The sequence below is a fragment of the Rosa chinensis genome, chromosome 1, assembly GCF_002994745.2.
Source record: "Rosa chinensis cultivar Old Blush chromosome 1, RchiOBHm-V2, whole genome shotgun sequence".
Lineage (NCBI taxonomy): Eukaryota > Viridiplantae > Streptophyta > Magnoliopsida > Rosales > Rosaceae > Rosa > Rosa chinensis.
In genome coordinates this window covers 60,215,376-60,240,883 of record NC_037088.1, presented here as the reverse complement: position 1 = coordinate 60,240,883, position 25,508 = coordinate 60,215,376, and the positions used below count along the sequence as shown (strand labels likewise).

General features: G+C 37.9%; 4 protein-coding genes across 8 annotated transcripts; all 4 read left to right on the top strand.

Annotated features, from left to right (window-relative positions):
- Positions 1-4,805: 4,805 nt before the first annotated feature.
- Positions 4,806-8,701, top strand: LOC112163687 (probable inactive receptor-like protein kinase At3g56050). 4 transcript variants are annotated; one of them, XM_024326838.2, is made up of 10 exons: positions 4,806-5,086; positions 5,347-5,461; positions 5,538-5,676; positions 6,042-6,113; positions 6,219-6,362; positions 6,454-6,594; positions 6,883-7,301; positions 7,416-7,609; positions 7,678-7,810; positions 7,893-8,701. In XM_024326838.2, the coding sequence occupies exons 2-10, from the start codon at positions 5,347-5,349 to the stop codon at positions 8,489-8,491; spliced, it is 1,956 nt and encodes a 651-aa protein (XP_024182606.1). In that variant the 5' UTR covers positions 4,806-5,086; the 3' UTR covers positions 8,492-8,701. The 4 variants fall into 4 exon arrangements, with proteins under 4 accessions (XP_024182606.1, XP_024189092.1, XP_024176637.1 ...); XM_024333324.2 differs by lacking the exon at positions 4,806-5,086 and having other exon boundaries at positions 5,093-5,461; positions 6,883-7,265; XM_024320869.2 differs by lacking the exon at positions 4,806-5,086 and having other exon boundaries at positions 5,093-5,461.
- A 3,670-nt stretch (positions 8,702-12,371) lies between these two features.
- LOC112175471 (cyclic nucleotide-gated ion channel 1) lies at positions 12,372-18,679 on the top strand. 2 transcript variants are annotated; one of them, XM_024313174.2, is made up of 7 exons: positions 12,372-12,607; positions 12,807-13,251; positions 13,344-13,559; positions 15,338-15,624; positions 15,705-15,816; positions 16,049-16,327; positions 16,436-18,679. In XM_024313174.2, the coding sequence occupies exons 1-7, from the start codon at positions 12,546-12,548 to the stop codon at positions 17,771-17,773; spliced, it is 2,739 nt and encodes a 912-aa protein (XP_024168942.1). In that variant the 5' UTR covers positions 12,372-12,545; the 3' UTR covers positions 17,774-18,679. The 2 variants fall into 2 exon arrangements, with proteins under 2 accessions (XP_024168942.1, XP_024169009.1); XM_024313241.2 differs by having other exon boundaries at positions 12,766-13,251.
- Positions 18,680-21,363: 2,684 nt separating this feature from the next.
- On the top strand, positions 21,364-21,932 carry LOC112182753 (non-classical arabinogalactan protein 30). The gene has a single exon (XM_024321293.2). It carries the CDS (start codon positions 21,404-21,406, stop codon positions 21,920-21,922), a length of 519 nt encoding a protein of 172 aa, XP_024177061.1. The 5' UTR covers positions 21,364-21,403; the 3' UTR covers positions 21,923-21,932.
- A 2,267-nt stretch (positions 21,933-24,199) lies between these two features.
- On the top strand, positions 24,200-24,721 carry LOC112171167 (non-classical arabinogalactan protein 30). Its single transcript, XM_024308394.1, has one exon. The coding sequence runs from the start codon at positions 24,200-24,202 to the stop codon at positions 24,719-24,721; it is 522 nt and encodes a 173-aa protein (XP_024164162.1).
- The last annotated feature ends 787 nt before the right edge of the window (positions 24,722-25,508 follow it).

Here is a 25,508-nt window from a genome sequence, read left to right as displayed (position 1 = left end):
AAATGTAGTCATTGCCTTCTGAAGTACCAGAAGCACTACCTCCCTTCCATTATGCTTCATTGACTATTTCAAAGGCACATCACTCATTTTGCAAAGCCTGATCTTTAGCAAAAACAGGATCGAGGTCTTCCTACGCTAAATACATCAAACAAAACATTTCATTCTTACAAATGATACAAGGAGATATCTGTGGACCTATCCATCCAGAATGAGGACCATTCAAGTACTTTATGGTCCTGATGGATGCTTCGACATGTTGGTCACATGTCGCTTTATTGTCCATAAGAAATGCTGTATTTGCAAAACTTCTAGCACAGATTATACTTTTAAGGGCTCACCACCCTAATAACCTTATCAAGTCTATAAGGCTTGATAATGCTGGAGAGTTTACATAAAAAATATTTGATGATTATTGCTTGTCTATTGGGATCGATGTAGAGCATCATATACCCCATGTGCATACACAAAATGGTCTCATAGAAGCAACCATCAAAAGGCTACAGATGGTGGATAAGGCACTGGTTATGCTCACCAACCTGCCTATATCTGCCTGGGGTTATGCAATATTGCATGCAGCTTTACTTATTCGTTTCAGACCCACTGCTAACCACCATTTTTTGCGTACCAGTTGGTAACTGGAAATGAGCCTGACTTTTCAATTATGTATATTTGGTTGCACAGTATATGTGCCTATTGCGCCTCCACAGTGACCAAAATGGGTCCTCAGAGATGATTAGGTATTTATGTTGGATAAGAATCTCCAACAATTATCCGCTATTTGGAACCCTTGATAGGCGATCTCTTTACCTCTAGATTTGCGGATTGTTACTTTGATGAAACAGTCTTCCGGTCATTAGGGGGAGATAGGAAAAAAGATTTTCCCATGGAACAACATGAATTGTCGTGGTTTGTCCCCACTCTGTCTCATTTTGATCCCCGCACTTCACAATGTAAAAGTGAAGTGAAAATAATAATCGATCTTCAGAACGTAGTAGATTCGATGCCTGATGCGTTTACTAATATCGTAAAAGTGACGAGATCACATATATCAGCTGCAAATGTGCCTGCAAGGTTAGAAAGGGACACAGTGCAGCAGATAGAGGCTCTGTAACCACACTTAGTGGAGGTGTGGTTGACGTTGTGGCTCTTCAAAGGAAGAGAGGGAGGCCACTTGGTTCGACTGACACTCACCCAAGGAAGAAGAGGGCGAGTCAGGCACAAACCGATCCATTAATCATCAATGTAGATAATCCCTTTCATGAGATTGTCTCTAACTATAGTTATGTCCATGAATCAACTGGAGGATACTCCGATGTTTGAAATGATTCCAGAGAACAAAGAAATCTCAATGGATTATGAGAGTGCGTATGAGTTGATGGAAAGATCTTCCATACACATTGATGATGTATTTGCATACACTGTTGCTTAAGAAATCATAGAGCACGATGATATCGAACCATGCACTGTTGTAGAATGTCAACAAAGAGCAGATTGGCCTAAATGGAAAGAAGAAATCCAGGCAGAATTAGTTTCTTTGGCAAAGAGACAGGTATTTGGTCCGGTAGTGCTAACCCCACTAAGTGTAAAGCCTGTATGACATAAATAGGTCTTTGTCAGAAAGCGTAATGAGAAGAATGAAGTCTTGAAATACAAGGCTCGCCTTGTGGTGCAAGGTTTCTCGCAACACCCTGGAATTGACTACAAGGAGACATACTCTCCCGAAATGGACGTTATAACGTTCCGCTACTTAGTTAGCTTAGTAGTTTCCGAATGACTGGAAATGCAGCTCATGGATGTGGTTACTGCATATCTCTATGGTGATTTTGATTCAGAGATATTTGAAAGTGCCTAATGGCCTTACATTACCAAAATCAAGTGACTCTAAACCACGGAGTGCGTTTGCAATTAGGTTGAAATGCTCACTTTAAGGATTGAAACAATCTAGGCGGATGTGGTATACCTGTCTAAGTGACCACTTGATTGGGAAGAGATATAAGAACGATGAATTATGCCCCTGCGTATTCATAAAGAAAACAAGTTCCGGATTTGCAATTGTAGCTGTATCTGTCGATGATATGAACATAATAGGTAGTCTTGATGAAATAAGAGAAACCGCGAGCTACTTGAAATCTGAATTTGAGATAAAGGATCTTGGAAAAACTTAATTATGTCTAGGCCTTGAACTAGAACACCGAGTTTGTGGAATACTAATCCACCAGTCTTGAACTAGAACACCGAGTTTGTGGAATACTAATCCACCAGTCTGCGTATGTCCAAAAGTTGCTCAAGCGATTTAACATGGACAAAACTCATTCTGCTAACACTCCCATGATTGGTTGAAGTTTGGATGCAAGGAAAGATCTATTTCGTTCAAAGGAAGATGACGAAGAAGTGTTGGGAGCTGAAATTCTCTATCTAAGTGCAACATGCACATTATTGTACTTAGCCCAATGTACTCGACCAGACATTGCATTGCCAGTAGACTTGTTATTTAGATTTAGCTCAGCACCAACACAGCGTCAGTGGAATGGTATCAAGAACATATTTTGATACCTAAAAGGAACAATTGACTTGAGACTATTCTTTCTCTATAGAGACACAAGAGGGACCGCAGATGAAACTGCAATCCTTAAAGGAAATGTTCATGGCGAAAGCGCCACTCACTACACTGAAACCCCAAATGATGTTTTGGTTGGTTTTGTTGATGCTGGGTACCTCTCTGACCCACATAAAGGTCGTTCCCAAACTGGTTATGTATTTACCATTGGGAACACGTCGATATCTTGGAGATCAACCAAGCAAACCCTTGTGGCTACCTCCTCGAACCACTCAGAGATCATTACTCTACATGAGGCGGTTCGTGAGTGTATATGGTTAAGAACTATCATTACACATATTCGAGGGACTAGTGGGTTGAGTTCTACCACTGAAGAGTCTACTTGCATTTATGAAGATAATGCAGCTTGCATCGAACAGATGAAGGTATGTTATATCAAGGGTGATAATACAAAACACATTGCCAAAGTTTTTATACAATCAGCAACAACAAGTTCTCCTCAAGATTCAAGTAAATCAAGTAAGGTCTGAGGAGAATGAGGCAGATTTGTTCACTAAATCATTGCCTAAGACCATATTTGAGAAACATGTAAAAAACATAGGAATGAGAAGACTTTTCAAGCTCCCTTGATTAATGTAAGGATCAGGGGGAGATGTATACGTCAGGGGGAGTCCAACACACACATGTCATCCTCAAATGTAAAATATGCGTTGTGCTCTTTTCTTTCGACCAAAGTGTATTTTTTGTCCGACAAGGTTTTTATTGTTACTTGGCAACAACTCATGCACCATTTCGTCTTTAACTTGGCACAAGGGGGAGTGTTAAAGGAAAAAACACATTATGTGCCTTCGTCAAAGTGACTGATGAAGAGGGAATCAAGGAATTGCAATTACAGCTCAATCATCATTTAATATCATTATTGTAATTGATATTTCCGTTGTAATTATATCCCTATATAAAGGGATCAATTCCAAATTCCAAACTACATTTACAATTTGATATTTTTGTTGACTTTCGACTTTCAACAATTTGATATAGTCTAAAAGTTTTTCAAGTTCCTAATTAAGTTGTATTGCTCCCCATTACAAAAGAAAATCATTACCTTTTGGTAATCAAACACAAGAAAGCATTCCGATTAAGAACCTTTTTTTATTTTTATTTTAAAAAAAAGGTACCAATTAAGAACTTCACTAAAGCTAAAAATTCGAAGCAAGAACTGAAGGGCTGTTTGCCATTGGCCCAAGTTCAATGGAATGATAGAATACTCAGATCGTGCTTGGGCCAGCCCATCAGTTCATACAAGTCCGCTCCACCGAGCCAACTATGAAACGACGCCGTTGGTGTCTGGCCCCAGAGTTTTGGGTGTGATACACGTGCCTCATGCGATGGAAAGTGGTTCAGTTAGTAAGTAAGCCATCAATTTTAAGGCTTGAGTAGAGGACAACATCAAGACACATCAAGACACATCATCTTGCTCCTTCTTCCACGCAAATTATGATTTTAGTATAAAATTGTCCATAGAAAATTAGTTGGTCAGAGTTGCGGTGCCCTCCCTCACTCTAGAAAAATCTTAAAATCCTACCCCCTAAAGTTTCAAATAGATTTGGCACATGGCCGCAGTATATGTGTGGAATTGGAACCATTGTTTATAAAATGATTCTCGGTAGAAATTTAAAAGTCAGATACATACGTAAATCATAGCTAGAAATTCATAAAGATGATTAGGTGATATTAACTTTTTAATGTGATTGTCAATGGTAATATAAGATGATGCAAAACCATAGCTAGAAATTCATGAAGATGATTAGGTGATATTAGTTTTTTAATGTGATTTCAATGGTAATATAAAATGATGCAAAACGTCAATAATTCTAGAGAAACATGATTCATTTTGGAAAAAAACTCATCAATGTTTCACGTTACAAGTTCGTGTGGTACGCTAGAAGGAGGGCTTGAACCTTCGACCTTGTGGTTAAGAGCCACACACTCTAACGAACTATTCCAGCTTTGATACTAATCCAAAAGTTTAAATGAACCCATCCATATGCTTAATGTAAATGTGTAATGGACCACAATTATCTTCTACTGTGTACAGTAGATGAGGTTCCAGATGCCCACCAAACTTTATTTGAGAGAGAAAAAAGAAAAGCTTAATCTATGGACCATGCTGATGCTAGTAGTTAGTTTTGACGATGAACATCAATCCAATGATCAACTCCCATAGGCCACAGAAATTTCTTAGAAGACTAATCTTAAATTTCGAGGTGGGTGTCGACCCAGAGACTTATCCAAAATTTGAGTGCTCTTACTGAGTCAAATTTAACAAATAAGACAGTGTGGCTTGTCTATATCTCCATGTAAATTATTCCACAGGTCGTTGCTTGCCGTCTCTGTTACAAAAGACTTGACTACAATCCAAACGCGCGCGCGTAGTCTTCTCGTCCCATTTCAAGCTCTCCCACTCTCCAAAAGCTTGCCGTGCGCTCTAGTTCTTAGACCCCTTCGCGTTTTGGGTTGGTTGATTGTAAAGTATGAACCTTTTGGGTTCCTCTGACTCGTTTACATTGATTTTTTTTTATTATTATCTAGAATATATGTAATCTGAGGTAGTGGAACGCGTTTTCAAACACTTCTGAGGGGTCTTTATAAGATAGCTACTAGTACTAGTACACGTTTTTTGATCTTTACTCATCTGCTGCCTTTTCAACTCTGGTTTTTGGAGATAAAGTTGTAGTGTTTTGGTTGTGTTATTGTTTTTGGTAATTGGGTTTGCTTTGATTTTGAGAAAGATGAAGGATCAGTGGAGGTTCAATCGGTTTAGAGACCCTTTGGGGGTTGTGGGTGTGGTGGTTGTGTGGTTGCTGTTTCAGAATCTGAGCTTGTGTTGGTCTTTGAATGATGAAGGTAATAGAATTTGAGTTGCTGGGTTTTTGGTGTTTTAGTGTTTGTTAAAATGCTTAAAGGTTGTGTCTTTGTGCAGGTTTGGCGCTTTTGAGGTTTAGAGAGAGAGTAGTGAGTGACCCATTTGGTGCTTTGTCGAACTGGAATGATGAAGATGGAGAGATTGACCCTTGCTCTTGGTTTGGGGTTGAATGCTCAGAGGGAAAAGTTGTGGTCTTGTAAGTACTACTCTTTTTTTTTCTTCTTTCATTTACTGAATGATGTTTGATTGGGGTTGATCAACAATTGTGTCTTGGTTGGAAGATTGGGAAGGGTAAAGTTCTCACTAAAGTTCCAATTTGTTTTTTATTGATTCATTATCATCTGACTAAAGTTACTTGATGATTTTGGGAATTAGATATAGCTTTACTCATTAGTTTTATAGCTCCATGGGTTCTATCACAAATCAATCAAAACCTTGAATTTGACACTTGATGACCTGTAGTAGTGCTTCCATTGTTTATGATTCTTTGTTACTTGAAGGTAGTTCAATTTTACTGCTTTTGCCTAATTGATTCTAAAGTTAGATGTTTATGGTGTGCAGGAACTTGAAAGATCTTTGTCTTGGAGGAACGTTATCACCTGAGCTCAGAAACCTTGTTCATATAAAGTCTATGTAAGTATTTTTGTACCATTGCCTCAAATGTAATGGTTAGTAGTCAATTTCTGCGGAGTTCTTAGTCTCTTTTGGTGTGCCCTGCTCAGCTAATATTTTCTACAGTATTTTGCGCAACAACTCCTTTATGGGGATAATTCCTGGAGGGATCGGAGAGTTGAAGGAACTGGAGGTGTTAGACTTGGGATATAATAACTTCAGTGGAACACTTCCAGTAGACCTTGACAGTAATTTTTCATTGAGAATCCTGTAAGTTGTGTGTCAAAGCTTCAATTCGATTTTTTGAGGTCATTTTTCTCTCGTATATGCTGTAGTAACTCTTATTTCTGCTTAATTGCAGGCTACTAGATAACAACAGGCTCCTTAGTATCTTAGCTCCTGAGATTTATGCACTGGAGATGCTTTCCCAATATCAAGTCGACGAAAACCAACTTTCTGGTGCAACCAGAGAATCATCGTGCAAAGAAAGAACCATTTCAAGGTATGATGGCAATCAAACTTAGTGAGCCACTTTTCTGTTGGCATGATTTCTTTTGTGCTGAAGAGTAATCCAGAAAGTTTAGAACTTATTGCAGACTAATGATGTCGGAAAAATGAGGCTATTGCATGTTGCCGTAGGATGTTCCAGTATCAATTATATGCCTTTGACTAATTTGAACACGTTACTCTTATAAATCGTGTTCATTGTAATTGCCTTTTCATCTGATATTTTTATTTAGAAACACTGGATTATCCTGCTTTTTCTGATGTTGCCTTTTATCTTTGCCAGGAACCTTGCTAATACTGAACACTCCTACCATGGAAGACAGCTGGTGGAAGTAAATCGTCCTAGCTTGAATCCTCCCAAGAAATATACTCCTAGATCTGCACCTGCATCTTCACCTTCACCTTCACCTTCACCTTCTGTTCCGCCCCCACCAACCACACCTGCTTCTCCACCTTCAGTTTCCTCTCCTGAGCCTTCCCCCCAAGAAAGTCCCCCAAAGGAAAGTTCCAGTCATCGTGTTGCAATAATGGCTGGAGCCATAGGCGGTGGTGGTTCTCTTGTAATTTTAGTTGTTGGGTTGTATTTCTATGGACGCAACAAGGTAGCTACTGTCAAACCTTGGGCCACAGGATTAAGCGGGCAGCTTCAGAAAGCCTTTGTAACTGGTATTGCTTCTTTCGTAATGGAGAAAATTGATCTCTGTAAGCTCAAGTTCATGCTGATAATAATTGCCATGCTCTTGTGACTGTCAAACCACCCTTATCATGTTCTTTTTCATGTTTACCTTCTAACATGATAGGAGATTCTCATTGCAGGTGTACCAAATCTTAAGAGATCGGAGATTCAAGCGGCTTGTGAAGATTTCAGTAATGTTATAGGTACTTCTTCACCGATGGGTACAGTGTACAAAGGAACATTATCCAGTGGTGTCGAAATTGCTGTGGCTTCTCTCGCAGCAACATCTGCCAGTGGTTGGGGCAACAATTTAGAGTTGCAGTTTAGGAAGAAGGTACTAAACAATTTAAAGCTATAATGTAATCTCCCAGGCCCTTATTGTTCCTATGGTTATGGTTTCAGATCGACACATTATCGAAAGTGAACCACAAGAATTTTGTCAGCCTTATTGGATATTGCGAGGAAGAAGAGCCTTTCACTAGAATGATGGTTTTTGAATATGCTCCCAATGGCACACTTTTCGAGCATTTACACAGTGAGTGTAACTATAGTTTTGCTATTTATGTTTTGTTTTGATGATGCATGAGATGTTTAAATTATTTTTACTGAAACTGCAGTAAAAGAAGCTGAGCACCTGGACTGGAGAATGCGAATGAGAATCTCAATGGGAATGGCCTACTGCCTTGAGCATATGCACCAGCTGAAGCCACCTATAGCTCACAACAACTTGACTTCTTCAGCTGTCCAGCTAACCGAGGATTATGCACCGAAGGTCTCAGAAGTCACTTTCTGGAATGAGATAGCTGAAGCCGAGAAACAATCATCTGGCTCAAGACTTTCTGATGCACAATCAACAAGCCTGGAAAGTAATGTGTACAGTTTTGGTGTAATTTTGTTTGAAATCGTGACAGGTAGACTCCCTTATTCAGTAGACAATGGCTCACTTGAAGACTGGGCTTCTGACTATTTGAGAGGGGAGCATCCCTTCAAGGGAATGGTTGATCCAACTCTAGAATCTTTCCAAGAGGAGCAGCTGGAGCGAATTGGAGAAGTAATAAGAATTTGTGTCCATCCTGACCCGAGACAAAGACCGCCAATGAGAGACGTCACTGCAAGGCTGAGAGAGATAACTGGACTTACACCTGATGCAGTATCCCCGAAACTCTCCACTCTTTGGTGGGCAGAGCTTGAACTTATGTCTGCAGATGCAAGCTAGAAGCTTAAGAGCAGATTGTAGGTATGAATTCTACTTGTATATAACTGAGAGAGTGGCAAATCTAGTTAATCTGTACCCTTAATGTTTCTTGTTCAACTGTAAAATGTAAAAAAAACAAAAAAAAAGAACCGAAAATCACAGCTTGTGGAATAGTATATTTGTTCATTCAACTATGATGAACTTTCTTCAATGGCAGAGCACCTTTATTGAGGGACAAGCATGAATTTTGGAAGCATAGTCTTACCTAGGACTCTGTTTCAGTCAATCTAATGTTAATCAAAAGTCATTGCTTTACATGATTATAAAAAATTAAGATCATTCCTTTGACTTTGGTCTTTAAAACCAATAGAATCCACACCCACTCAAGTTTTTGGATATAATGATATATGCTAGGAAAAGAATCTTCTTATCATCTTATGAAATTAGGACATAATAATTAACAATATTATAAGCTAAGCTAAAATTTGAACATGAAAAATAAATGAAGTTACAGTCTCATAATACAAAGCCCGGGAATTTGTCCTCCGGTTCCAGAAGATGTCCAACCATATAGGAATAATCACCTTGAAAAAGCTGCTGCACCAGCCGCTCCGGGTTCCACATGAGCGCATGTGTGTCAGCGAATTGAAAAGGTGCTGAGCGCAAGGCTTGCAATAGCGTCAGCTATGGATTTCTGGTAGTTTTGTCGAAGAAAAGTCAACGAGAGCTCTAACAGAGAAGACGGCCAAGTCAAAGTTATTTTAGAAAATAAAACTTCATCCTTGATAATTGTCGTCTTTTTCTTACAGAAAGGAATAATGATCGATCATTCATCCATTTCTGCCGGGGCGGAATTAGAATTTAAACTTTGGGAGGGTCCAACTAACAGTGTTAAATCTAATATTCTAATTAAATTTCTAATTTTTTTTTTGTTTCTATAACCTTATTAATTATGGAAGACATTTTCATTTCAAAATTAATGAAATTGAATCAAAACCCTAGAAATGTTAACGAATCATAAATAATAATTTCAATGTTTAAATATGATACTTTTCCCTAATAATCGTAGTTTTTCTATGAAACCTTCTATTTCTAGGCAATAAATTCATAACTATTTATTATAAATTGGTAATGCAGATTAATTACTGTTAAAATTTGTTGGAGACCAATCAAATTTAATAACAAATTGACCAAAACGTGTTCATTATTATGTGCTAACAGAGTGATGTGCCTATTAGTTATAGAAATAGGGGGGTCCAAGCGATCGAATCAATGCATAGTTGTATGAATTTGTAAGCCATATCAGTTGATTATGCAATCATGGGAGGGGTTTGGAGCCCCTCGGGCCTAACTATGGTTCCGCCTAGGGCTGCCAGGTTTGGTAATTACCAAATCGACCGAATACCAACTGATATTTTAAATTTGGTAAACCGACTTTTTGGAAACAGAAACCGATAAAACCGAAATCGAAAATTACAAAAAAAATTGGTTTGATTTTGGTAAATACCGAATCTACCGATTATTTAAATATTAGCTGTTTTCAATACACATACATGTATATTAAGAAATAAACATAAAAGCTTTCATCATAGTATGAACATTACTACATATATTACATTAATAGTACATGTATTTTAAGTAACATAGTCAATGATGGTTAAATAACCTAGTTTTATTGAAAATGACTCAAACTTGATGTCATATATACAAAAGAAGCTATAATTAGGAGATGACTACAAAGTTTTACAACTATAAAATTGAAGAACCTAGTTTTATTCTTTCTAATTTTAATTAAAAAAAATTAGCTGTTCTAAAGTTGGTAATACCGAAAACCGAAATACCGAAATACCGAATTTGATAGTTATGATTAAAAACCGAAAATTTTGGTTCGTAATTGGTAGCTCAATTTTGAAATCGAAAGCTTTGGTTTTGAAGTTTGTAATACTTATAACCGATTCGAACCAACCAAGTGATAGCCCTTCCGCCCCTGCATTTCTGTCTTGCTTTTCTAGAAAAAGCTAATGCAATACGTACCATTGATCACCAAAAGAAAAGATAATAAATTTTTTTTCGTCCCTAATAATTAGGGATGACATTAAAACCCACAGGGTACGGGTACCCGCGGGTAATTTTTCCTTTTGGGTATCTGTTAATGGGTAATACCCATAGTTTATGAGTATGGGTATGGGTAATTACAAAATACCCGTATAAAAATGGGTGGGATATGGGTATACCCGTGGATACCCAAATTTTACCCAAAAATACCCATATAAAATTGTAAACCACACCTAAATTTTTTTAAAATTGAGAACTATTATTTTTCAACCAAAACATATGGGGCATTTTTATAATTTTCTTATTCTAAAAAAAAGAAGAAAAAAAAAAAAACCTATAACGGGCATTTCTGTTTCCCACCCAGAATACACCTTCAAGTCTTCAACGAGACGAGCCGCCATGATTGGAGGTGTTGTGCGGCCAAAACTCTGAGACCCAAAATGTAATGATTGAGATTTTTGGTATTAATTCTTGTTTGGCGTAAATTTAATAAAGTCTCAATTGTTAAGAAATGTAGTTTCGATATACTGGCGTAAATGGGTTTTGATCCATGAGGATCAGGCCGTCCGATCGACTTGTAGATTTGAAATATTGATCATAGAAGTGTTCCGATGACTTTGTGTGGTATTAGATGAGGATCTAGCTGTTGGATCATCGTATAATTGTGAAAGGATGGTTCAAAAGGCGATTCATGAGGATCCTACCGTTGGATCTTAGTATAATTTTGAGAGGATGATCTTAAGGGCGATCCGTAAGGATCCGACTGTTGAATCATGGTAATTGTGAAAAGGCGATCCGTGAGGATCTGACCGTTGGATCATCGTATAATTGTAAAAAGAAGGTTCAAAAGGCAATCCATGAGAATCCGACCGTTGGATCTTCTTATAATTTTGAGAGGATGATCTTAAGGGTTATTAGTAAGGATCTGACCGTTGGATCATAGTATAATTGTGAAAAGATGATTCAAAAGGCGATCCGTGGGGATCCGACTGTTGGATATTTGTATAATTTTGAGAGGATGATCTTAAGGGCGATCCGTGAGGATCCCACCATTGGATCATCGTATATTTGTGAAAAGACGATTCAGAAGGCGATCTGTGAGGATCCGACATTTGGATCATTGTATAGTTGTGAAAAGACGATTCAAAAGGCAATCCGTGAGGATCCGACCGTTAGATCATCGTATAATTGTGAAAGGACGATTCAGAAGGCAATCCGTGAGGATCTGACCGTTGGACCATCATATAATTGTGAAAAGACGATTCAAAAGACAATCCGTGAGGATGGTTCATTTACGAACCGAATTTTATTATTTTACATTTAATCGCCAAGTTGTGAAAACTGTTTTACGGAAATAAATATTTGTTTTAAACGTATTGCTTCCTCGTGACTAGACCAACAATTTCTTTCTTCAATATTGTCTCAAGTATTTGAAATACTCAATCGATTATTTGAAAATATCCCCAGATGAGGAATGAGGGTGCTTAAATAGTGAGTATTAAAAAAAAAAAAAAAAACTTGCCCATATTGAAAACGGGTAAATGAGTGAGTATGAGTTTACCCGTTTAGAAATGAGTTGGGCAAATACTCATATCCGCGAATTATTTGTTAGGTATTACCAAAAAACTATTATTGGGTGGGTATTACCCATCCAGTATTATCCGATGAGTATGAATGCCAACTTAATAATTGAGGCAAAAGAAGAACGGTGCTTTTCTAGAAAAAGCTAACGCAATACGTACCACAGTCCACAGATCACCACAATAAAATAAAATAAAATTTTTATCCAAAAGAAAAAGATATATAGTCCCTAATAATCGAGGCAAAAGAGGAATGGTGGAACCACCCCACCCATACTGATGGACGCTAAAGCATATGTGAACGCTTTTATTAATTTATGGATTTTGAGCATCGGGATCAGTTTATCCATATTTTAAGTTGGATCCAGTTGTTTCAGAAGGGAATTCACTTTGCTTCATCTTCATTTGCAAGTTTGCAGCGATAGTGAGCTTGAGTACTTATGGACAACCCGGAAGTAGTTCTTTTTGTGGACAAGTCCTCGGAAGAGAGAGCTGCTAGCAGGTTAGTTTCTTAAACCTCAACACATAGTTACTGGAAGTAAACAACTAAAAACATTTCTAGTGGACTGATGCCACAGAAAATTTAGGCTCCGTGCATACATGCATGTTTCTACTTCTTCTGTACGTCTGATTAATTTGTTTGTTGTGTATTGTGATCAGTAAATATGTTCTAACTCAGACAGTACAACTGAACTTTCCAGGAAAAGTAAACAAGGAACAAGTAAAAAGTGGTCAACACTAATAGCGGAAATTCAAAGTGATAGAGCTGAAGCTGCTTCTTTTCTTCAAAAATGGAGGAAGATTTTTGTAACATCATGTGTGTTTGCTGTTTTATTGGATCCTTTGTTCCTCTACGTTCCAATTATCAGTCAGGACATGACGTGTTTGCGATTGGACGAAAACCTGAAGAAAGCAGCTCTTATCTTGCGATCTATTACTGACCTCTTTTATATAATGGACATCATTATTCAACTTCACAGATCTGATTGTGATAAGTGTTCAGGTTTAATCAATAAATTTCGTCAGAGAAGAGGCTGTTGCTCCAAATTCCAGTTCATATGGAAGTATTTTTTAACAACGATAGCTAAGACGATTTGGTGGTCATACATCTTAATTGACATGTTAGCTATTCTCCCTCTTCCGCAGGTAAGAGAAATTATTATGAAATTTTATTCCACGATTGGAAATATTTATTCTGATCATTACGCTTTTTAACTGTTGGTATTTTTTATATCCAGGTTCTAATTCTCCATTTCTTTTCGAAAATGAGGGGCTCAAGATCTTTAAATACAAGGAAGTTTATTATGAATTCTTTTGTTCTGATGCAATATGTGCCACGGGTTTTTCGCATCTACCAATTGTGCAAAGAGCCTAAAAAGTCTGTCCATGAAGAGAGTACTGCAATATGGGTTAAAGGTGTACTAAATTTGTTCATGTACATTCTTGCGAGTCATGTAAGTACCAATCTTAATTATTGTAGTACATTAATTTTAACTCCATAGATTTTCGGAGTACTATTGTTTGGTTATTGCAGTTCTTGGTAGGCCTACCAAGAACTAGGGTTTAGATTCCAAATCGAATCAAACATACTGGAGTTTTGATTTTTTTTAAAAAAAATTCACATATCCGTAGGAAGTAACAAATGTGAAAAGTTTTTTTTATATATGGGTAGTTATTGTTTAAGTAAAACTAAAATTGGGAGAGAATTGAGTCGTACTTTCATTGATAATAGAGGACTCTTTATATAGAGGATTACAAGACATAGAATCAGAGTTGTACAAGAAAAAATAATTTTACAATCAATCGGATATCTATGAATATCTCCGAGAATATCTTTAATTCAAAACTCTATTACAACTAGGTTAAGTAACCTAAAGTTAGGGCGAGCCAAATATTCTGGATTTACTTTAACAGTTATCAATATGTTTTTCTTTTAATTGTTATTTACTCTAATATAGTTGAAAATTAATTAAAGATGATATACAATGTGACAATCTTCACATCTTTTCGTGTCCATTTTGAGCGACAAAGTGGGTTGTCATAATAATAACTAGACTCCAAACACACCTTATGGGTGTAGATAATTACATGGGAAGTTATTCTAAAAAATGTGGAGAAAATTGATGCACATATTTTGTTTTTTATTTTTGATTTTTTTTTGTTAAATTTCTTTTGTTTTTGTTTTTCTTTTATTTGTGAGTTGTCCATTTTGTCTTTCTCAAATATTTCAATTCAAATATTTTTTAATATTTGAGGGATATTTTAGTAAAAATTTTCTGTTTTGGCTGACAAAGTCTATCTATACTACTCTTTATTTACACAATGACATGCGATGCATGTGTGAAACAGTTTATTTATAATCTTAGTTTTCTTTTTTACAGGAACAAAAATTAGAATTTATGTATGTAGAATGTGGGACGAAAAGTTATATATGCAGAATGAGATATGAAAAGTTGTATCTACAGAATGTGGGAAGAGAAATTATTCTTGATAGATTCATTCTTTTTAATTATTTATTATTTTTCTATTTATCATAATATCTTTCATATATTAAAAATTATTTTAAATTAACCTATGGTATAGAGATAACACACCCATTTTGTCTGAAAATTAAAGTGGGTTCTCTTAATAATAGTATAAATAAATAAGACACGTTCATACTTCATATTAATTAAAAATTTACCAAAATGGGCACCTAAACAAAAATTTTGAATGAAAATGTATTATCAGTCAATTTTGGCTGACAAAAATGAGTTCTCCTAAGAATAATATTTTTTGATAACATTTATAGATAAATAAGGCACGTTCATACTTCATATAAATTAAAATTTACCAAAATGGGCGCCTAAACATAAATTTTGAATGAAAATGTATCCTCCGCAAATTTGACCACATCAAAATTGTTTTGTGAATTAACCACGTGGTGTGGTGTGTTGGTCGAGCGGCCTAGTCTGGAACCCCCAGGTCTAGCGTTCGAATCCCAACTCCACCCAGTGACCAACAGATTTGAGGGACCTAGGTTGATTAAACACCAAGGTTCGTGCGTTTGCGGTGCAGTGCAGTGCTTAGTCTTTTTACGCTGGGATACACTGCATGAGGGTGTGTGTGTGGTTACTATTGTCGTCCAAACCTAAAAAAAAAAAAAACTGTTTTGTGAATTTTCATATATATCTTTTGTTTTTCCCATAATTTCTAAAAGTCAATTTAATTAATTCAGTTGTTGGTTCTTTAGGTACTCGGAGCTGTATGGTATTTTTTGGCTGTCCAACGAATGACAATTTGCTGGCAGTATGCTTGTCGAAATGAAAACAAATGTGACACTAGTACTTTTAGCTGTTATGACCATGGTTCATTGATAAATATCACATTTATGAATGATATATGCCCCATTGATCCACCGAATGCAAAGCTTTTCGACTTTGGTATATTTCTTAGTTTGTTTCAATCTGGTATACCAAGGTCAACAAGTTTTCTACAGAAGTTCTCGAATTGCTTTTGTTGGGGCTTGCGCAATTTGAGGTAGGTTAAGTACTAAAACACTGTGGGTGAAATTTGTGTTATATTAACTTATTCTTCATATCAATCATATATATTTGCAGTTCTCTCGGCTCAAACCTCCAGCCCAGTACGAATACATGGGAAAACTTCTTTGTGGCTTTTGTTTCTATAATGGGCTTGCTGCTGTTTATATACCTCATTGGAAATTTGCAGGTTGGTGATGTTTTATACAAAAAAATTTCTTTAAGGTTAAACTCAAGTCTTAAGGCTCTTCGTAATCTCACATTCTTAATTTTGTTGAGTAGTAGCAGGATCCATCTATGTGTGTGTGTGTCTGTCTGCTGAAACTACTGCAGGTTAAAAAGATATTATTGATAATAGCAATGATTATTGTAATATAAATCATCTTAAATCTTCTTGTGACTTGTGGTACGGATCCGTGCAGACATATATGCAGTTGGAGACTACAAGAATAGAGTCGCATAGACACAAGATGAAAATTAAACGAAAGATACAAGAGATAGGTCCGGAGATAGAATTGTGGTTATCTAAATCTGGCTTGCCTAAGAATCCAAAGGACAAAATAAAGCCGCAGATCATGGAAAAGGTACAACAAGTACTTGCAGAAAACAAGAATGCCGGTTTAGATCATATCATCTCTATTCTTCCCTCGGAACTTCGAAGGTATATCGAAAGTTTTTCGCCTTGGAATAGACTGAAACAGGTACATCTTCCGATTTCTCCAAATTAACCCTTGACTTCCAAAGTTCCGGACACATACTTTTGATACTTGAATGGGATATTCATTTTCTCTCTGTTCTTCTTTATATAGGAGCTAGTGCTTCAAACTATGGATGAAGAAGTGCTGAAAGTAATACGTGAACATCTTAAACCGATGAAGTATACTAAGAACAATGTCATTATTCAAGAGAATGAACCACTTGAAATGATGCTCATCATTGTGGAAGGACATCTAAGTATTGAAAAGAGAGATTACGCTAGTAATACACAGCGGGGTCCAACAGAATTATATGGAGAGAAACTTCTAACTTGGCCTTCATCAAGCTTCTTTCCTGGCAAATTACCCACGGCAGCAGAGTCTGCTAGGGCAATTGATGATGTTGAAGCCCTTGTTCTCATGGCCGACGACATGAAGAGTGTAGGCATTAAATTCAGGTCGCAGTTTACAGATTTCGCCAAATTCAAAGGTAGATTGTCTATTCATCTGGAAACTTCTACACCAGCACTTAGAATCTACACTGCAGAAGAACTTAAGAAGGCAACAAACAATTATCACGAAAGTGGAATCGTTGGTGCAGGAAGCTCTGCGACAATTCACAAAGGAATACTACCAAATCATGAAACAGCGGTTGCCATAAAGAAGTTCAAAAAATTTTCTGAATCATCCTACACTCATCAGGATGTAATAGATGAGATAGTTCTCAATTCTCGTCTGAACCACAAAAATGTGGTGAGGCTCTTAGGTTGTTGTCTAGAGTCAGAAGTACCTTCAATGGTTTTTGAGTTCATCCCCAATGGCACTCTTGCTGAGCATGTTTATGACAAAAGCAAAGGATCAACAGTTACACTCCCATTGGAATTACGAATGAAGATAGCAGCGGAAACTGCAGGAGCACTAGCATACTTGCACTCCCTCACTATGCCAATCATACACCGAGATGTGAAGACAACAAGTATTCTGTTAGATGAAAATTACAGGGCAAAACTGATAGACTTTGGGATTTCACGAGTGTTGACCTCTATGGATAAAACTCATATATCAACTAATGTGAAAGGATCATTCGGATACTTGGACCCTGAATATTATCGTAGACAGGAACTAACACCGAAGAGTGACGTCTACAGCTTTGGAGTTGTCCTTGGGGAGCTACTAACAAGCAGAAAGGCAATTAATCGTGAGGAACCTTGCAAGAGAATTGCAGTCCTTGCGGAGTTGCTTAAAAGTTCAGTGGAAAAGGGTCTCTTGGACCAAATTCTTGATCAACAAATTGTGAATGGGGAAAATATTGAGACCGCAAAAAAAGTTGCTGATCTCGCATACAGATGTTTAAGGGACAGTGGGGTGTCTAGGCCTTCCATGAAAGAAGTAGCAACAGAACTCGAGGGATTGGTGGGAGTTATTGCAAATAATCAAATTAATTTTCCATAGTTGAATTTTATTACTTAGACTAGTTAAGGTTTTCCATCTGCACAACTCCGGTTTCTCCATCCTATGTGGTGCGTCTCCACCCTTTTGTGGTGACTTTCCTGAGTTTGGTCTCAGCTTTAGATCTGTTTATGTCTCTTTCTCTTTCTATCTTTCCTTGTTCTTGCCCAATTGTTCATCAAATTTCCAGATCTACTATCAAATCTCAAAGTCTTCTCAATCTCAAACACCTCACCCTCTCATCTTCATCCGAATTTTCTCTTTTTCCACAACCTCATCTTCACATTCAACCTTTGATGTCTCGACAGAGAGCTGTTCACTTAACTTCACACATGAAGATTGTAGTAGTACCGGCAAACCACCGAAGATTGTGGACATCACCGGTTTAGTGGTGTTGTGATGCATGATGGTGTCCACCTCCACGACTACCTTTACTAAGTTCTTTGTTTTGTTCTTGTTGTTCTTCCTGTGCTTGCAATTTAGGTGTGGAGAATGATGGTGGAGAGTTTACTTGGCCTCTGGATGTCAAGATTCTGCCAGGGTCAGTTGGTCGCAGTATCACCATGGCGGCCAGCAGAGGTGTTGAAGTGAAGAGTTTGGTGTTAGGTCTTGGTTCTTTTGGTATTTTGGGCTTTTGGGCTTCGGTTTTAGTTTTAGGTATGGGTTGTCTATTGGGTTTTTGGGCCTAGAACTCCAATTTTCTCTGTATTACTTTTGTAATATGTGTTTCATCAAATGAAAGTTCTATTTGACCCAAAAAAAAAATTTAGGTTTTCCATTCCTTGTTCCTAGTCAGGTTTTGTTTTAATTCTATCGCGTAAGAACTAAGAATATAAGACTTGTATATATCATACGGAGAGCAGTTTTTGCTCTAGTGATTGAGTGGTTAGTAGCAGAGTGTTTGTGTTACAGGTGATGGGTTCAAACCCTATCTCTTACTAAATTTGAGTGGTTAGTAGCAGAGTGTTTGTGTTACAGGTGATGGGTTCAAACCCTATCTCTTACTAAATTTTATATATTTTGTACATTTTTAGATATGATATATCGACGGTATGCAATACCTCATACCGTAGCCGAGCCGAATTTTTAATTGATAAGGCTCAGCCAAGCTGAATAATCGATAAGCTGAGATTTCGGCCCAATACTGTTAGAGATGGACGTTGCCAAGTTCATTTCTTTATGAGTTAATTATTGTTTACTCCCCATACTTATAGAGTTTCATCGTTTCAGTCCCTGACATTCGAATTTCACCTAAAAAGTCCATGAATTCTCAATTTCTTCCCAATTCGTCCATGCCGTCAAGCTCTGTCCAAATTACCCGTTAATTTGCTGACGTGACACCCATTTTATGTCAAAATGTCTATTTTACCCTCACTTAAAAAAAAATTCTCTCTGTTTTTTTGTTTTCTTTCTCATTACTTCCTCTTCTAACAGAGCCCCAATCTAGTATCGGAGGTGCCCTCCATCACCCAGATTTCATTTCTCTTCTTCCTCACCTACTCAAAACCACCGATTTCATTTCTCTCTGTAGACATGACGGCGACTCTGTGTCTCAAGGCCACTCCCTCTTCCATTATCTCGCTCTCTCTCACCTCCCAAACACCACCACCACCTCTCTTTCCCCAAAACCCGCATCCCCACATTCGCCACAATCACCATGTCATCATTCCTCGTCGTCAAGCACATCGTCCTCTTCAAGGTCAAAGACAACACCAATCCCTCCAAAGTCAACGGCTGCTCAGATCCGTCGCGTCCCTCCATCGTTTTGTCGCATCTCGGTTCCGGGTCGGATAAAGAGAATCTCAGCCTCTTTATCTTGGACCTCTTCACTCGGCTGAAAATCGGCTACATCGAGTTCAAGAAGAAGGCTTTGGAGTCTCAGCTTCAGCTTCTCGAAGACGACGACAAGGCCGCCTGCTCGACAATGTCGTCGATGGGATTCAATCGACAACTTTAAAATGAATCCCTCGCTGTCTTCTTCTCTATCTTCTACTTCTTCAACTTTGGCCGGCTCTTAGTTTTTCGGTGTGAAACGATGTCAGCAGTTGTCGACGTCAGAAGATTCGATCTGGCGGGTCAGCACAGGCGCAGGAAAAGCCGGGTCTGATCTGGAGAAGCGGGTCTGATCTGGTACGCTGGGAATTTGGGTTGAACATCGATGGTCAGAGCGCCGGTGGTCTGCATAGAGGAACGACGACAGGAGAAGACGTGGTGTGGTCTTTGAGCATCGGGTTTGCAGCTCGGCAACTGGTCTGGTACGGTTCTGATCGAGTACGGATCAACCACTGGTTTGGAGACATTGGGTAAAAGATTGATGCTTTGAGCTCCATTTGCTACAGATTTTTCTCACTTGGGTCATTTTGGTGTTTCTGGGTCTCTAAATTTAGAGAGATCGCTCACTTGGGTCCCTTTAAATTTCTGCAGGGCTTGTTTCGATGATGATGTCAAGGAGGGGGCAAAGTTTGCTTGCAGTGTGGCACTACCTATGATGGTATCTCTTTTACTTGGATTTCTCTATTCTATATTCATGTTTTAGAAGTTCAAATCTGCTTGAGAGGGGATGATGTGTTTTGTATGAAATAAATGCAATCGATGTTTAAATCTTCTTTGAAGAAGATGGGTCCGGTAGTAATTGAGGCTTGGTGTTGCTTAGTTCCCCGTCTGATTAGGTTAGATCTCGGCTTTTTTTTTTTCGGTAACTTGATTTGCCAAAAAAAGGGTTCTGGTTGTGAATTTTGCTGTGCGTGAATGTGGAATTGTATATGAATTGTTTAATTATCAAGTTTAACTGATTCTTGATTTGTTGAGATTATGATCTGTTTTGGTTTAATCAATAATTGAACTGAGTAGTGAATCTGTGATTAAGTTGGATTTATGATATTATCTCTGATCCCAATGGTGTTGATTGAAGTTGATCAGTGGTTTGTTTGTTGTTATGGTAATTTTCGGATGATTCTGGTCATGGGTATGCACATTCTTAGTCCAGCGAGAAAGATGCCGGAGGATGAGAGCTTCCGGATAATAGACTGAGATAAACATAGAGGAGGAGAGGAGAGGAGAGATGTGGAAGAAGAAGAGGTAAAAAAAAAAAAAAAAAAACAAAAAGAGAGAGAGAAAAAAATTAATTAAAAAAAAAAGAGTAAGTGAGGGTATAATAGACTTTTAGCATGGAAATAACCGCCACGTCAGCGAGATAACGGAAGCTTGACGGCATGGACGAATTTGGAGGAAATTGAGAGTTCAGGGACTTTTTAGATTAAATTCGAAGGTGAGGGACTGAAACGATGAAACCCTATAAATTTATTGAGTAAGCAGTATTTAATCCTTTCTTTATATATTCATTCATATATCCAAAAAAAAAGATACAATGATTTTCATTCACAGGAGAGATATGGCCTTCACGTATAAACATCAAAAACAAGTTGAAATAATAAAATTCGTTGACATGTAACATGGTAGCCTCCACGTCTATAAATAGTAGATTGGCTCACTAATCTCGCTAAGCTAGCTAGTAGCTATATATATATACCACCCCATCCAATTTCTCTTCATCCAACTCAGCTTTTCCTCTCTACACGTACTCTTATAGAATTATAGTTAGCTCCTGCTTATATCTCAAGTCACAAGATCCTAATGGCAGGCAGGCAGCTTATAGTCCTCGTTTCGTCCCTCCTCCTCACCGTACTCGCCTTCTTCCCTTCCACAACAGCGACCGAACATCAGAAAAAGATTGACGTGGTTGTGGAAGGCATGGTGTACTGCCAGAGCTGTGATCACTCCGGAACATGGTCCATGACCGGGGCTAAACCAATCCCTTCGGCTAAAATCAGTGTCATCTGCAAGAACCACAAGGACCAAGTCAGCTTCTACAAGGCTTTCCAAACAAATGCGGATGGCTACTTCTATGCACACCTTGATGGCTTCAAAATGAACCACATGTTGGACCATCCCCTCCAGGCTTGCCATGTCAAGCCGGTTTCTTCACCTCTCGAAGACTGCAGGTTGCTCAGCAACATCAACTATGGCCTCTCTGGAGCTCCACTTCGTTATGAAGACAAGAGAGTGATGGGAAGCAGTTATGAAGCTGTGGTGTTTTCTGCAGGGCCTTTGGCTTTTCGCCCTGAGTCTTGCACTCCAAAAACTCACTACTAATTTATCAGACCAGTCAGATTTTGTCTCGGATCAACTTGATTTCCATAAGCAATATTGGTTTTGTTTCTTGAATAAATCAGTTTGTAATCCGCGATGAGAAAGGAAATGATTGTTTCGTTTGCCCATATCTTAATATTATAAATCTAATTTCATAATGTGTTCTTTAAGAAAGAATCAAAGAATTATATAGCACGTACCATTACACAGATACAGAAACAAAAGGCACAGATTCGTTTTCATTGAGATATATCCAAATTTCAAGTGCAAGAGCTTAATGGGAAGAAAACCTCTGTACATAATTCAACAACAACAAAGAAATTGCCATACGTAGCACACATGTACGAGTTGAAATGTACCTAAAAGTCCAGTGACATCTTCTGCCTCAGACTTTCCAAGAATGGCGGTGTCCACAAACTTCCCCACAGCTGCATCATCACTGCAAAACATCCTGGATTCATCGGACACTCTTTCTGCAGTCACTTCGATCATGCAAACTTCCACATTCATCATGCTGGATTTTTGGTACTCGTGGACCCTATCCTGCAGACGTTTTCATTGTTCCTTTCGCAATTGTAAGAGGGATACTACTGGCTGTCTGTCTGACATGATCGAACCTTTTTGTGGTTCTCTTCTTCTGGCAATGCAGAATCTGCTTCATGATCTTCACCTAAAACAGTTTTGACATTCAATGCACTTTGTCCCGACTTTCTTTTTCATCTTTTTATTTTGATAGTTAAGGTGATTCAATCACTGAATATTCTGGATTTTCTTGTTCAGTTTGGTACAAGAATTGGAAGGGCGCCCGTCTAATGGAAAGAATCCCAGAAGTAACAGTGCAGCAAATCAGGCATCTGCCGGAACTGCGGTGATTCACAAACAGTTGGACAAGGCTTGGTGGGATTCTTTGATGCAAGGCCAGAGATTTTGTGGGTTTTAGTCCGTTTAATCTAAATAGCTATGAGCCTATGAGTTTGTGACTGTCTTCTTGAGAACGAAAGGTTATGAAGGAATCATTTGCATGCTATAACCATGGAACTTTTTGATTTTGCAGTTGGTTTCAGGGGTGCCAGAGACCAAGAAAAAAAAACAATTCAAAAACATATATTAGTCACATAAGGCCTTAGCGAAACAAAACTAACAACACCTCAATAATGAGATAGTAGCATTACTTTAATAACAAAAGCCAGTCATGGCTGAGATACAGTGAAGAAACCAGAGCTTCATATATCAACGATTGAGAAGAAGCTAGGGTTTGGTTTTGCTCTTCTAGAACAAGAAAATTTGAAGTTGCAAATATTTAAAGAAAAAAAAAAAGAGATCTCTTCAGATTTGTTTAGTTTAATATAATAATTTAATTAAAAATTTAACTAAAAAATTAAAAAAAATCATAGGCCCTCCCCCCCCCCCAAAAAAAATCGATTTTAGAAGGTCGTGACTCGTGAGTACGAAATGTCCACGATACTCTTAACAACTAGTACAAAATGTCATCTTTAACCCTGATAAATGAGACAATTCATTTTTTATGAGGGTAGTGGCCGAATGTGGCCTTAGGTACCATTTCAAAAGAACTCGAAGAGTTAAGGTACTGATTCTATCAAAAGTAAAGTCCCTGTATCATTAATAAGATAGAGTTCATGTACTATTTATGATTTATAACCCGTTATTACAAGTGTTGATAATTTACTAATTGCATTAAGGTCCACACTTAGTCAGTTTTGGACAATATCAATGCAATTCACTCATTGATTATTTAACTTGTAAATTTGTTATCAATCCCTAGAACCTATACAAGGAGCATGTATGACGTTTCCATACATGTGGGTGGTTGATTCAATTATATTTACACATCGAGGCCTATTCGATAAAACCCACATCTAATGGCACGTGAGATTAAAATCGGACAATAGTCACAATACCAATGCAATTTTCACTTGCAAGAGGAACCAGTCCCATTAACAGAAAGGAGATATGGCCTTCACGTATAGATCCATGTTGACACAATGGAGTGGTTGGCATGTAACTTTGATCTCACCACCTAGAAAATCTCATTAGCTAGGACTCAAAATCTGCCGAGTATCTCGGGTTATGATTTTCTACATTCTAGGTCTTCCCGTTCCTTCATGCCCACAATCCAACACCCTATAGATAACACACACACACACACACACACACACACACCACTCCATTAAATCTCTCTTCATTCAAACCAGTAGCTTTGATCTCTTCTACACTCTTGCAACTAGATCTCCTGCTTGCACCCCCAAGTCCTAACAAGAAATGGCGAGCAAGCAACTCATCCTCGTTGCGTCATCTTTTCTTCTCATTGCATTGGCCTTCTTCCCTTCCACAACCGCCACCGCATACCCTTCAAAGTCCGAAGTGCATGTGGTTGTGGAAGGCATGGTCTACTGCCAGAGCTGTGACTACAGTGGCTGGTCCTTAACTGGAGCTACACCACTCCCTTCGGCTAAAGTCAGCGTTGTCTGCAAAAACAACATAGGCCAAGTTGGTTACTACAAGACTTTCCAAGCAAATGCTAATGGCTATGTGTATGCTGAGCTAGAAGGCAACAAAATGAACAGTGTAATGGATTATCCCCTTCAGAATTGCCTAGTGAAGTTAGCCTCTTCTCCTCTTCATAAATGCAACCTTGCTACCAATGTCAATTTCGGACTTGATGGAGCGCATCTCCGGTCTGAAGGAAAGAGTCACACAAGTCTGAATTACAAGGCTGTCATATATGCTGCAGGGCCCTTAGCTTTCCGTCCTGCTCATTGCCCTTACACTACTCACCATTAACTACTCAGGCACCGCAATTAGCTAGCTTATCAACTTGTTTTCTCTTGAATTTCAACTTTGCAATATTCGTTTGTAAGTTTTATGTTCCTAGTGTAACTGTGTCTCCAACAAATTTTTTTGTTTCTTGAATAAAATAGTTTGTACTTGTCTGCTGTATGAAATGGATAGTTTCATATTTGCCCATATACTAACAGGAAGAGAATTAAAGCTTAAAACAGATAAGGCAACATAACAACCCAAATTGCAACCCACTGTTGAGAGTTCCACAGAAAGCAGGACTAGAAAGAAAAAAAAAAAAAAAAACTAAAGCATGAAGTAGAAGAACATCAAAGATGGCAAACCTAATTGTGCATATAATGAATGAGAATATCATGTGTTCATCTCACCCTCTTTCATGAGCCTGCACTCAATTTGATTATTCCTTTCCGCTTTCTCCATTGTTAGGAGGTATATATATTACTCCTATCACTACTACAAAAATTGAATCAGATGACACCTCTCAGACTAAGCATTATAGTTTTCTGCCGTCTGATTGATTTTTATTTTTTTAGACGTCATTTTTATAAAATCTGTCGTCTGATATGAAATTATGAATTAGTTCAAAAGACGTTTAAGGACAAAACCGTTGTATGACAATAAAAAAACTAAGCGGCAAGTTTCCCACCATGTCTGTGGTGCCAAACCCCATCTCAAACCCTAAATTTTTCCCTAACATGTATTAATCATACGACGAGAAACAATAAAACTGTGGTCTGATTAATATGTTTCACAGAAAGGAGGGAGATCT

What these genes read in the sequence shown, in the direction of transcription:
- LOC112163687 (XM_024326838.2), top strand. Translation starts at nt 5,347, where the DNA reads ATGAAGGATCAGTGGAGGTTCAATCGGTTTAGAGACCCTTTGGGGGTT. An exon ending in AATTTTTCATTGAGAATCCT is followed by an intron (nt 6,363 to 6,453) that starts GTAAGTTGTGTG and finishes GCTTAATTGCAG; the next exon opens with GCTACTAGATAACAACAGGC. An exon ending in AATGGAGAAAATTGATCTCT is followed by an intron (nt 7,302 to 7,415) that starts GTAAGCTCAAGT and finishes TTCTCATTGCAG; the next exon opens with GTGTACCAAATCTTAAGAGA.
- LOC112175471 (XM_024313174.2), top strand. Translation starts at nt 12,546, where the DNA reads ATGGACAACCCGGAAGTAGTTCTTTTTGTGGACAAGTCCTCGGAAGAG. An exon ending in GAAGAGAGAGCTGCTAGCAG is followed by an intron (nt 12,608 to 12,806) that starts GTTAGTTTCTTA and finishes TGAACTTTCCAG; the next exon opens with GAAAAGTAAACAAGGAACAA. An exon ending in CTTGGAATAGACTGAAACAG is followed by an intron (nt 16,328 to 16,435) that starts GTACATCTTCCG and finishes TTCTTTATATAG; the next exon opens with GAGCTAGTGCTTCAAACTAT.
- LOC112182753 (XM_024321293.2), top strand. Translation starts at nt 21,404, where the DNA reads ATGGCAGGCAGGCAGCTTATAGTCCTCGTTTCGTCCCTCCTCCTCACC.
- LOC112171167 (XM_024308394.1), top strand. Translation starts at nt 24,200, where the DNA reads ATGGCGAGCAAGCAACTCATCCTCGTTGCGTCATCTTTTCTTCTCATT.